The sequence below is a fragment of the Aquarana catesbeiana genome, linkage group LG07 (assembly GCF_042186555.1).
Source record: "Aquarana catesbeiana isolate 2022-GZ linkage group LG07, ASM4218655v1, whole genome shotgun sequence".
Lineage (NCBI taxonomy): Eukaryota > Metazoa > Chordata > Amphibia > Anura > Ranidae > Aquarana > Aquarana catesbeiana.
In genome coordinates, this window is record NC_133330.1 from 58,288,426 (window position 1) to 58,301,420 (window position 12,995).

Consider the following 12,995-nt stretch of genomic DNA (forward strand, 5'->3'; position numbering starts at 1 on the left):
GCTTGGCAACCAAGACCCTTAGGGCGCAGCTTTCAGCCTTGTCCTGTTTCCTTGAGAAACGTTTGGCATTACACCCCCTGATCAAGAGATTTCTCTTGGTCAGGGAGAGGTTGTCCCCTGTTCAAATGTCCAGGTGTCCTCCTTGGGACCTTACACTAGTACTGGAGGGGTTAACAAAGGCCCCATTTGAACCAATAAATCAGATCTCCCTTAGGATCCTGACCTTTAAGTTGGCCTTTTTACTCGCAATCACCTCAGCTAGGAGAGTAGGTGACATTCAGGCTTTTTCTATTAAAGAACCATTCTTTATTCGAGGACAGGGTTATACTTGGGCAGGACCCCCTGTACCTCCCTAAGGTAGCATCAAAGTTCCATAGGACTCAAGAAGTGGTGCTGCCTTCCTTTTTTGTAGTAACCCCAAAAGTGAAGGAAGTTTCTTTTCATTGTCTGGACGTCAGACGCTGTTTATTATCCTACCTAGAAAGGGTTAAGGAATTCAGAAGGTCCAGCCATCTTTTAGTTAATTTTTCTGGCCAAAAGAAGGGCCAACGGGCATCCAAGGCTTCTATAGCCAGATGGATTAAGCATACCATTTCGTTAGCCTATGAGCAGTCAGGTAAAGCAGCTCCTAGAAATCTTAGAGCGCATTCCACGTGATCTCTGGCAACCTCCTGGGCGGAAAGGGCCGGAGCTTCGGTGGAGCAGATATGTAGAGCCGCTACATGGTCAAGCCAGAACACATTCCTGAAGCATTATAAAGTGGAGTTACTATCTCCTCAGGACCTGGCATTTGGCAGGAAGGTCCTGCAAGCGGTCCCACCCTAAAGGTAGGCCTGAGCTACTTGCTCTTCTCTCAGGGTGCTGTCCTGGGAGACGACTTGAGAAAATAACCAGTTACACTTACCGATAACAGTGTTTCTGGGAAGTCTTCCAGGACGGCAGGCCTACTTCCCACCCGTTCTATTTAGGAAACATGTAATGTTTAGAGTGTGGTGGTTGTTTTTCACTCTCGTGCACTGGTGTGGGTCAATACTTTGTCACAACTGAGGAGCATCGGGAGGGGCGGGGGCCTTTAACCTCTTGATTGTGTTTCCTGTCAGGTGGACCAGTCATCTTTCAGGGTGCCGTCCTGGAAGACTTCCCAGAAACACTGTTACCGGTAAGTGTAACTGGTTATTTTTGTCCTGTGTTTATATGAATTAAGACAAAAAAAAAAAAAAATTTAGATAGATGGCTCTGGTACTTTAAAAAATGACATTGGTAATAAAACAAAAGTGGTATTAGGACTGTTTGTGTATTGGTCATGGGATTTCTGCTGCAGGATCCTCAGGGGATGATGTTCAGGATGCTTACTAATCAGCAGCACCTGAGCTGTGACCCTCTTCAGTAACATCGGTCATTTATTGCAGGGTGGGGAAGAATATTTCAAGCAGCTAATTACAGATTAAATACATATATGGGAGTTATTTTACCTACCAGGGGATTTGCAGATCTATCCATTCATTTCTGAGATTTAAAGGCTAAGTTCACCTTTTAGGATTATGTTTCACCCATATTTAGGGTGTAACATGCACCTATACACCCACCTCCTGCCACCAGTGCTCCCTGTTCTGTGACAGCGGGTGGGGGATCTTCTCCCTACACCTGTTTTCACTTTTTGAAAACGACTTGGCTGTGCAGGACTCCAACCACATCCTTCATTCAGTTTCCGGTAAATGAATGAACCTCATATACATTGGCCACCGCAACAGATGGCTTGTAGTTCTTGGTGAATAGTGAGGGCGCTGGTGAGTTTTCATGGTCCATTGACTCTTCCTGGAATTCAGTAACTGTCCGCCGATATGCGTTCAATACTTTTTACAGGCTGCTGTGTAAAAATAAATCTTTCTTCTTTCTTCTTTCTTCTTCCTTCTTCCTTCTTCCTTCTTCCTTCTTCCTTCTTGGCTGACAGGAGATTTTTTTTCCTCTCCTGCCAGCGCACCGCTTCAATGTGAAAGCCCTCGGGCTTTCACACTGAACAAACAGCGGAGGCTGTTTAGGGGCGGTTTGCAGGTGCTATTTTTAGCGCAATAACGCCTGCAAACCGCTCCAGTGTGAAAGGGGCCAAAGGGCAGAAGAACTGATGTCAACTCAAACCAATGTGCTTGCACAAAATGTATTTTTTAAACCTGCATCTGGACTGAATGTTTGAGGGAAGAGCCTGGAAGTGGTTCCATATAAGTCTGTTCTGGTATAATGACTCCCTTGAATGAATAGGCCAGTCGGCTAGGGGCTTCCTCCAATTACTTTTGGTCGCTGGATGTCTTATTCCATGTGGTTTTTGTTGCTGAAGGCATTTGTTGGGTGGAGTGTCATGCACACTGGACTCTTTCCTCTTATACAGCATTGAGCACCTGCCTCTCACCTGCTACCAGCTCTCTAGGTTTCGGGAGTTCCTCTTATCCTTAACCTTAAGTTGACATGCTGGGACTGTGCAGCAGGAGGCAAATTCTAGACCTGGGGTAAGGAGACGGGCCCCTGCTGTACTGGGGGCCCCTAGCTTACCTTCTACAAACAGTTCTGGTGATGCTTGCTGTTCGCCTTACGACAGTGCCTACATTTGCAGTCAAGAATCCTGTTCATCTCTGATCTAGGACCCTGGTCTGTCCTTTGGCGCCCACCTGGAGTCTGTCTGGGTGTGGCTGGGTCCTCTCCCCTCTTGCCTAATGTTTTTACCACAGTCACACAGTCATGAGAGTCATGACCCACATTCTCTGGTTGTTGGCCAACTCTGATCAGAGAGGTCACAAGCACTCACTCACACTCCAGCAGATTCTATATTTGATTTATCCGCTACCCTGCCTGCTTCCAAGCCATTAACTGCCGTCTGATTCTGAGTCACTCCAGTCCTTGGCTTAGAGTTTGCCCTTGAGGAGTCACTCTACCACAGTTATTCCCAAATAGGACACAGTGGGGGGGATTTACTAAAACTGGAGCACACAGAATCTGGTGCAGATGTGCATAGTAACCAATCGGCTTCCAGGTTTTATTGGCAAAGCTTAATTGAACAAGCTGAAGTTGGCAGCCGACTGGTTACTATGCACAGCTGCACCAGATTCCAGGTGCCCCAATTAGAGGAGTAATGTTAAATGTATTAGCAGATTTAGATGCGCTAACAAATTGAAGCCAAGCTCCAGCACACTTTATAATCTGTTACAGAAAACTGTTTTCCTTTTTGGAGATGGAGGTTTTGGATGAATACGTGGAATAGGCAAACGTATTTTAAATTGGTACATGCTGCTGGAGAGCTTGAGCTTGTGAAAAAAGGCAGACCTACTGGCCAGATGAAAAACTGAAAGGAAACGAATGCAACCATCACGTCTAAGAATTGGCAAGCTGCAATGTTTTTAGGTTTAATACTGCTTTAACTCCCCGCTTTTATCCTAGAATCCTAAGTACTCCCCACCTCTTTCTCCCCTGGAATGTCTTCCTAGCCTCCTGGATAAAAATGGAGGTCATTCTGTTTTATCCTCATTGCTCTGGACTGGCCCAGGTGGATGTGGTACACCAACCTGATAAGAGAGTCCTGGCAGACCCTCCATGGGCTCTGCCACTTTAAGATCTTTTTACCATCCTGCTTTAACTGAATGGCTGTTGAAGCCCAGAGTCTGAGTGATTGGACATCTGTGTCTGATTCCCACAATGCTCATAGGTGGGAAGTCTTCTTTCATTTCTGGTGATTGACTTTTCTAGGCTTATGTCACTTGGTGTTTGCCTTGGGGCTTCCACCCCAGAAGTTGCTTTGTGAGATTAAAGCTGGCCATACATTTTATACAATTTATTTATTTTTTTTATTATTATATTCAATTTTCTTTAGATTTACCTTCAACTATGTAATGCAGGGGCCTGCCTGATTGCATACATATTGAAAGTGTTTAGGTTTGATCTATTGTGGTTTTGGTAAATCTAAAGGCAAATTGTACAAGACGATTGTATAATATATGGCTAGCCTTATTGCCTTCTTTCTACAACCGGGTCTGGACCAGCATCTGGCTATTGGCACTTTAGGGCCAAAGTTGTTCCCTTCCTACTCTGTTTTGATTGTTTATCCTTGCACTCTGGGACTTTTCAATACATCTCTAATGTAGCTCAGGAAGACCATTGTGCAATTTTATGGTCTCGAGTCAGGTTCACCGGTCCCTGACAAGGCACACTAATATATACCAGATCTGTGAGTGCTTCTTGGGCCTTACATCATCAAGCCATTGTTTCCCAAATCTTTCACCTGGGTGTTTGTGCAAACATTCTCTAAGTTCTACTAGGGGGACATTGAGGTCTCATCTGATGACAGTTTTGAGCGTAAGGCCTTCCAGCGATTCTTTGGGTACAGGCAGTCCCTAGTTGTGGGGTGTGGTGTGTTTTTTTTTTTTTGTTTTTTTTTCTTAAGGGACGAATATTACTTCTGTGTACCTCAATGGATAAGTAGGAAAATAGGATTTTGTTCTCACTTTTCTGTGTTTGACAATGCTCTTTGTACTACTTTGCCACAAAACTGAGACATGCTATTTGTAGAAGGGTTATCCTACACTGGCCTACCCCCCCCCCCCCTTTATTTATTTCCTGAATGTCCAGTCCTCCTGTACTGTAAGTGTGTGTATTTTATATAACTTGAGTTCAGCTTCACATGTGAATGAGATTTATATTTTATGATTGCTGGAACTGTTTGTAAGTAACCTTTTTTTTCCTTTTTATGGTTATATGTAGGGATGCATTTGGGCATGGCCAGATCCTAGCCCAAACCACATGAGTGAGCCCTCTAGGAAGCTTTCACCTCTACCGGGATAGTCCTTTTAAGGGGCATGTATTAAGCAGGGAATGCCGCAGATGCTTGACCCAGTACAGTGATGGCTTCCTGGTGGGCTCACTCACAAGGGTTTGAACTGGGATTTGAACAAGCCTAATTCCCCCCCCCCCCCCCCCCCCACCCCCCCCCCTTCCTTTTTTTTTTTTTTTTTTTTTTTTTTTTTTTTTTTTTTCTTCTTGCTAATTTGTGTCACTTAAATGATTCAGATCATCAAACAAATGATATTACACAAAGATAACCTAAGTAAATACAAGATGCAGGTTTTTAAATGATTTCATTAGGGGAAAAAGCTGTCCAGACCTGCCTGGCCATATGTAAAATGGTAATTGTGTGACATTGGCATAAAACTAACACAGAATTTCATAAAAATCATACCAACAGCCAAACATATGGATGATAATGTAATGGTCTGGGGCTACTTTGCAGCTTCAGGACCTGGATGACTTTCCATAATTGATGAAACCATGAATTCTGCGCTTTACCAGAAAATCTCAAAGAATGTTCGGCCATCAGTTCTTGAGCTCCAGCAGACTTGGATTATGCAGCAGGAACATGATCTAAAACGCACCAAGTCCACCTCTATGGCTCTAAAAAAAAAAAATTTAGGTTTTGGAGTGGCCTAGGCAAAGTCTGGACTTAAATACGATTGAGTTGCTGTCGCATGACCTTAACCACTTCAGCCCCGGAAGGATTTGCCCCCCTAATGACCAGGCCACTTTTTGCGATACGGCACTGCTTCGATTTAACAGACGCGCTGTTGTGCGATGTACCCAAACAAAATTGCCCCCCCCCCCCCCCCCCCCCCAAATAGAGCTTTGTTTTGGTGGTATGTGAGAGAGATATATCTATCGGTGATCTGCGTTTTGTTTTGTTTTGGATTGCAGCATACAGATCGGACGCTTGACACATTTTTGGGACCATTGACATTTTATAGAGCGATCAGTTCTATAAAAATGTCACTGGCAGGGAAGGGGTTAACACTAGGGAATGATCAAGGGGGTTAAATGTGTTTTTGACTGGGGGAGGAGACATGTCGCTGTTTGCAATTACTGCAAACAGCAGATTTGTCTACTTTCCTGTCAGAACGAGGATTTGTGTTTACACACACAAATCCCTGTTCTGGCTCTCATGCCCATGATCGCGGGTGGCCGGCGCCGATCACGCCCACCGGCCATGCGTCGGGTCCGCGCCTGCTATGGTTTTTAAAGGAGCCGCCATACATATATGGCAATTTTGAGTAGGAGAGCCAACCTGCCGTATGTACAGGAGCTGTCGGCAAGTGGTTAAATAGGCCATTTATGCTCGAACACTCAACTCCTGGCTGAATTAAAACAATTCTGCGAAGAAGAGTTGGCTAAGGCTTCATGTACACTTGAACTACTTTGGCCATGGGAACGTGGCAAACGTGGCAAAAAATCGTGCCGTGATTGTAGCACAACTTTGCCCCCGGCGGGCAAAACTTTCCTATGCTGAACATGATTCTTCCACGCTCAAGAGAGGTTAGGGGTGTTTGAACCTCCTCTAACCTCAGCAGCTCCTAAATGATCCTAAAAGCCTATGTGTACATGGACACATAGAGGTTGATTTACTATAGGCAAATCCACTTTGCACTGCAAGTGCACTTGGAAGTGCAGTCGCTGTAGATCTGAGGGGAAGATCTGAAATGAGGGAAAGCTCTGCTAATTTCTATCATGTACAAACAAAAATGCGTTTTTCTCGCATGGCCCCCCTCAGATTTACAGTGCACTTGTAGTGCAAAGTGCATTTGCCTTTAGTAAATAAACCCCACAGGCTTTTATAGATTTGAGTTTAGGAGCTTTGGAAAAAAAAAATGCCAAAAGTTCCTAAACAATTTTAGGAGCTGCTAGTGTACATGGAGCCTTAAATTCCGCCACAGTGATGTGTGAAAGACTAGGGCTGCAAATAACTATTATTTTCATAATCGATTAGTTGGCCGATTGTTTCGATTAATCAGTTAATAACCTTAAAAGTGTGGTGTATAATTTAGTTAATATGTAAAGTTTAAAAAAAAAAGCCAATTTTATTCTTTAATATCTCTATGCAGTGATAAATATAAATGACCAACTAAATGCTTAAAGAGCAAAATATCTAATCCACTCTGAGAATAAGATATAATATTAGAGGAGAGATGGGGTGTGTGTATATCCTCTAGTAGTACATTTAAGGGTGAATCTGGTAAATATTATCAGACTCTGATCCATTTTTTTTTTTTTTTTTTTTTTTTTAAAAAGGCTTCCTTGAAGAAAAAATTAATTTTAAGAAAGTTTGTTCAATTTCTCTAATCATTAGTGGGGTCAAAACGGCGTTCATTTTCAACCACAGTGACGGGAAAATTTGGAAATAGAAAACTTCTTGGTCAAAGGAATTTTCAGACAGTATATGTGGTTTTCGTTCAGAAATTAAATTCATTTTAAAAACAAGTGTAAGTTTCAAACATTTTTTCATTCAGCAAATGTACAAAGATTTTTTGTCTGAATATTCCCGTCTGAAAATTGATCCGTGTGGCCAGCATAAGGCTTGGTACACACCTATGTGGTTTGCTTTTGCTCTGTTTCTGCAGTGCATTTTTGATTTTTACGCACATGATTTTTTTTTTTTTGGCTAATCTGTTGTTGGGCAGATTAAAAAACACAAATTGCTGCAAAAATGCATTACATACTTTTCTGCAGCTTCTCCATTGACTTATATTGAACCAAAAAAAAAAAATTCTCTCACCCTTTCTAAATATGCAGCGGCTGAAAAAAACATAGATGTGACGGTGTCCCATAGGAAACCATGTAAATGAACTGTAGTGAGTTTCTGCAAAAAACACATAGCTGTGAACCAGGTCTATGACGTTTGGTAACTTACTGGGGTTAAAAAAAACTAAAATTAGCCCTTTATTGTACAAAAAAAGCAGATAATCACTACTGTAAGGGGTTCATTTATTTTACTGTAGAACTGTGAAAGTAATATTTACATTATATATACAGTAACGATTATTTGCTCTTTTTGTAGTATAAAAGGCTCGTTTTAGTTTTTTTAACCCCTTTATGTTACTGGCCGATTAATTGACTTCATAATCGATTAGTTGTCGATTAATCAATTTGTTTCAGCCCTATGAAAGACTTTTTTATTGCCTTTTATCGCAAATGCTCGAGTGCCACAACCAGTTATTAGGTTTTGGGGATAATTACTTTTTCACATAGGGCCAAGCAGCTTTGGACAGCTTTCTTCCCATTAATTCCTCATTTAAAAACTGCATTTTGTATTCCTTGGGTTATCTTTTTGTGTAGTAATAAAGTGTTTGATCTAAATCCATTTACGTGTGACATAATATTTATTATTTTATTTTTTTTAATTCGATTGGATTCTTTCATGCTGTTTGCGCTCAATTATTAAAAGAATCCTTCAGGGCAGGTTAAAAACATTTTGGTCTTGTAATCTTGGACATTTTAAACTTCTGTTGTTTGTTTTTTATTTTTGCTGTTGTGTCCTATTGGGAAGGATTTCTCATAATTTTCTGTCCTAAATGAGGAACACTGGAACGGGTGTCCCCACTGGAAGATTTACCATCACGTTCTGTTGCATTCTGAAAGCAAATTAATGTTTTTAGGAATGCTCATATCTGGAAGACTGCAGTAACCAATTGTGGATAACTTGGAACATCCATATAAGTTTCTATGTACTCTGTTCAGCAAAAATGACACTAATCATGGTTTGAACTTACATCCTATATGTATGTGTGTGTATGTCTTTCTAAAATATTGCCTTTCTCATATTTTATTTTTTTTTTTTTTTTTTTTTTTTTTTTGTTCTACAGAAAATACATTTCTGTGCTATGATCCTCCAAAAGATTATTGGTGTCACTTGACTCCCATGAGTGTGCCTAGATCTCAAGGCATGGCAGCTGTGTACAAGGATAACATCTACTATGTAGCTGGAGTCCAGGACAACCAGCGGGTGCTAACTGTGGAGGCTTACGACATCGAGCAGAATCGGTGGACTCAAAAGAACGATCTTCCATGTGAACAGTCTTCAAACCCGTACATTAAACTTTTGTTCACGAAGGGTAGACTCCACTTATTCGTCCGTGCAACCCAAGTAAGCGTAGAGGAGTTTGTTTTCCGAACCAGTCGAAAAAATTCCCTGTACCGGTATGACGAAGTGACTGACAGTTGGATTAAAATCTACGAAACACCTGAGAGGTTATGGGATTTGGGCCGCCACTTTGAATGTGCAGTTGCAAAACTTTATCCCCAGTGTCTTCAAAAAGTTTTGTAGACTATAAACGGCTTTTCTGTGCGGCCATTGGAAATGGGAAGAAAAAAACTCAAATGAGAAAAAAAAAAAGAAAAAATTGTCAGTATTTAATGTTTAAAAAGTGGACAGTTTTTTTTTTCTTTCTGTATTTGTGGATGGGTGCTTTTTCGAGGTTGCAGTATGAGTTGGTGAAGGGGTACAGCTACTCTAAGTTTTCTTGCCACTGTTTTTATTCAGTGAAACCTGAGTTTACAAAGTGCAATTATCGGCATTGTTTTCACGGCGTACATTTTAATCCAGTTACTCCATTGTGTTTTTGTAGGTACAGATTGTTTTTAAAGTTATTAATTTGCTTTAGAGGAACCAAGACATCTATGCACTAGAATGAGCAAAGCTGCAAGGAATGATAAAAACCAAGAACTTCAGTTGGCTCGCATGTTCTACCTTTTTGGACAACTAACACAAGAGTTTATTTTATTTTTTTGGAGGGCAGTAGTTTGTTTTCATTCTAGTATTGGATTAGACCAACCAAAACTGCTGCTTTAGTTTGGACCGATGCCAGCTGGTTTAATTGCCCTGCTGACCGTTGGTGGATTTCTGTTGGCTACGTTAGTACACCTGAATTCCTAGTTCCATTGATTTGCGGTGGTCTAAATTTAAAAAAAATTATATTTAACTTGCTAAGTTTGAGAAGTAGGCCTTTGTGTCCTGGAGTAGCAGATTCAGTGGTTTCCCCCTGCCATAGTCCAATAAAGATAAAAAATAATAAAAACTACTCCATCATTGGGTTAACAAAATGAAACCAAGTACCACCTGCAAAAGAGACTTTATACTTTCCTATTCCACAGTCCATTCCTCTTATTTGCTCTGTTCAAGGGCTTTACGGCTGCCTTCAGAATCTTAACACTTCTGGGGTTGTCTGCCGATGCCTGTATACACCTGCACTGTGGTTTCGTCATCTGACCGCTATATCACTGCTTTTTCCTGAAGTAGGGGCTGGGAGAACAAACCACAGCACACTGTGGGGGACACTTATATAGGGAGGCCCTTAATCGACAAGAGAGCGAAGATTGAGGTAATGGTGCAGCAGGATAGGCAGGTATAAAGCTTCCTTTCCAGATCATGGTTTGATCCACATTTTGTATTTGATGGATACTTTTTTTTTTTTTCATTATATCCAATGGTATTTCTTTGATGCAATAGGTGACCTAGTCCACCAGCATCTGCTAAAAAACTAACCAGTGGTTTTGGGGAGGACTCCTGTTTACATAACATGAGTAATCTAGTTTTGGAGTTTTTGGTGATAATGTACTATCTTCGTCAACTTTTTGACTTGACCACAAAAGGTGGTGAAATTCTTTGCTGCCCCATTAGTAGTCCTGGGAGGTTTGCTGTTGAATGAAAGCAGTAAATACTGTCTCCTACATCATATATTAAAAATCCTTTTGTATGATGTCGGAGATGGTCTATCTCGGAGTGCCTTCATTGCTACACCATGGCACAATGCGTCGAAGTGGTACTGCATCTTTTAAAGTTTGAAGACTAATTACGGGTAATATGTGAGGCAATATCACTAGGCTTTGTGTCTTTCCCTCCCTCTTTTTGTTTAACTTAGAAAATGAATGCATTTGTTGTGAAACACTAGAGATTTGTTTTCTGTCCTACTGTCCTTACTCCCTTACAGCTCACAACGTACTGTAATCTTCCATCGTCTTAGAGGCTGCAATGCATATTGTATACTCTCACCCCGCCCCCCACCCCCTTTTTTTTTTTTTTTTTTTTTTTTTTTTTTTTTTTTTTTTCCCTCCTTTTTGGCTGTTTTTAATGCTTCCTTCAGTATTTGATTTTTATCTTGTATAGATTACTATATATTTCATTTCTAATTTGTTAAAAAAGCACGTTTTTTAGAGCGGGTTTTTATTTGTTCACATGCTTTAATTTTTGTATTTCAATGGTGCTATCTTTGTAACAAAAACTAGAAGACCAAATCTAGGATATTTAACCCCAAAATGTGTTTCCTTTTGTAAAATAGATTTAAGATTCTATTGGCAGAATAGATTTGAAGCTGCATGTGCACACTTGGAAACATACTAAACTGCTGACGCTCCAAGATTTAAGTATTGTAAATTCTAAACCTACATAGTTCTCTCATCCATCCTTTACTCCAAAAATATTTGTGCATGTGGTTCTATTTGCACATATGCAGCTGAGTTGTATAGGGAGTTGAGTTCACACTATTGCCGCATGCGGCTCACAGCAGGGGTGCGGTGTGTCCTGGTTCACCATTTCAGGTCCAATTTCAGCACACATTTCTGGCTGAATTTGGACCTGAAACAGATCAAAAGACGCACAGGGCTCCTATGCAAGTTTGCATCGGAGATATGTGAACCGGCTCCATAGAGAGCTGGTCAAAATCTCCTATTGCGAATAGGATGCGGAGAACCCACATCCACTTTGTAATGGTGTTCTGCCAATCAGACCATCTGCAATGGAAGTTTATCCACTGATTAGGTAGGTCAGGTCTGTTTTTGATTGACATGCTGTCCATTTCTTGGAGTAAATGTGAAGTAATTATACCGATAAAGCTTCGTAGCAGTTGGCTTTTATTTTTTGTAGGAAAAAATACTTTCCAATGTTGTCATATATACAAGCCTATCCTGTCCTATTGGATGCTATGGTATGTTTGACATTGCCATCCGGTCTTTGCCAGAGTAGGCGAGTATTCCATGTAGCTCAAATAATTTGGGCCATTCTGGTTCTGTATTAAAGGATCAAAACTTTTGGAACTACTCATAGAAGATCTATTCTTCCAAATTGATGCATTTTGTATTGTACCTACTGAATCCTAAAACAAAAATAATCCTTAATTTTAATCTTTCACACATGGCCTTAAAAATCACTTTAAATAGGTTTATTACAATCTTTGTACATGGCACAATTTTATAGTGTCTTGGTTCTGCATACCATTTTTAAGATGTTAAATATATATTTTTATTTTATTTATGTTTCAGATTCTTAGATTTATATCAATATATTTGCTGGAAAATATATAACACTAACTTGGATGGTAGTGCTTTAATCGTTGCACTCAGTTTAGTGTCTTCAGTAGTTATTGCCCATATCTTACAGAAAAATGTAAAGCAGAGCTGCGTGATTAATCGCTAAAGAATCTAGATCGCGATTCTACACCCCTCCCCCCCCCCCCCACCCCCCCTCCCGATTTTTAATCATTTCCTCGATTCAGTGCAGAGCGTTCTCTGCTCAAGCCGGTAGCGGTCATATAAAAAAAAAAAAACGGGCAGCCTGCCAAGTTTCTCATAACATAAAGAGATGGAGATAAAGAGAAACATTGTGGCATTTGGTTCTTTTAGATCAAAGGAATCAACTTCTGTCAGTAAATGAGGTCAATTTAACCACTTAAAGACCCCCAACAATTTTTTGTATAATGTGAAAGATGTTACACCGCAAGAATCGTGATCTTTATTCTAAGCAAAAAAAATAGTGATTCTCATTTTAGGCAGAATCGTGCAGCTCTAATGTAAAGGTGTGGTTTTTTTTTTTTTTTTCTGTAAATATCGTGTGTGCATAGCATGTAGCCATAAAAAAATAAGAAGCTTTGTTATTCTAGTCCATGGTCTCTGTAATGCCTTGTTCATATGGACTTTAAATTGTATAAGAGCAGTGTGTACAGCAGGCTTTTGTAAAGTTTTTTGAGTAGCTTTGTTGAAGCCTTTTTATCATGAAGAGGACCCCCTGAAATAGTTTTCAGATCTCAGAGGAATTCCCACTAAAAGTATTAGACCAATAGCTCATGGTACATAACCATGCTCAGTAGGTTCTAGAGCATTTTAAATAAAATGAAACAATTACCATTAATGGTCAGTGTAGA

The 12,995-nt window shown here is 40.5% G+C and overlaps 1 protein-coding gene across 1 annotated transcript in view; it reads left to right on the forward strand.

The window, feature by feature from the left end:
* Positions 1-12,300, forward strand: part of KBTBD8 (kelch repeat and BTB domain containing 8) — a 39,803-nt gene extending 27,503 nt beyond the window's left edge. The window contains exon 4 of the mRNA XM_073592199.1: positions 8,667-12,300. Coding sequence (XP_073448300.1) covers positions 8,667-9,127 — 461 coding nt within the window. The 3' untranslated portion in view covers positions 9,128-12,300. The remainder of the gene's footprint in view (positions 1-8,666) is intronic.
* The last annotated feature ends 695 nt before the right edge of the window (positions 12,301-12,995 follow it).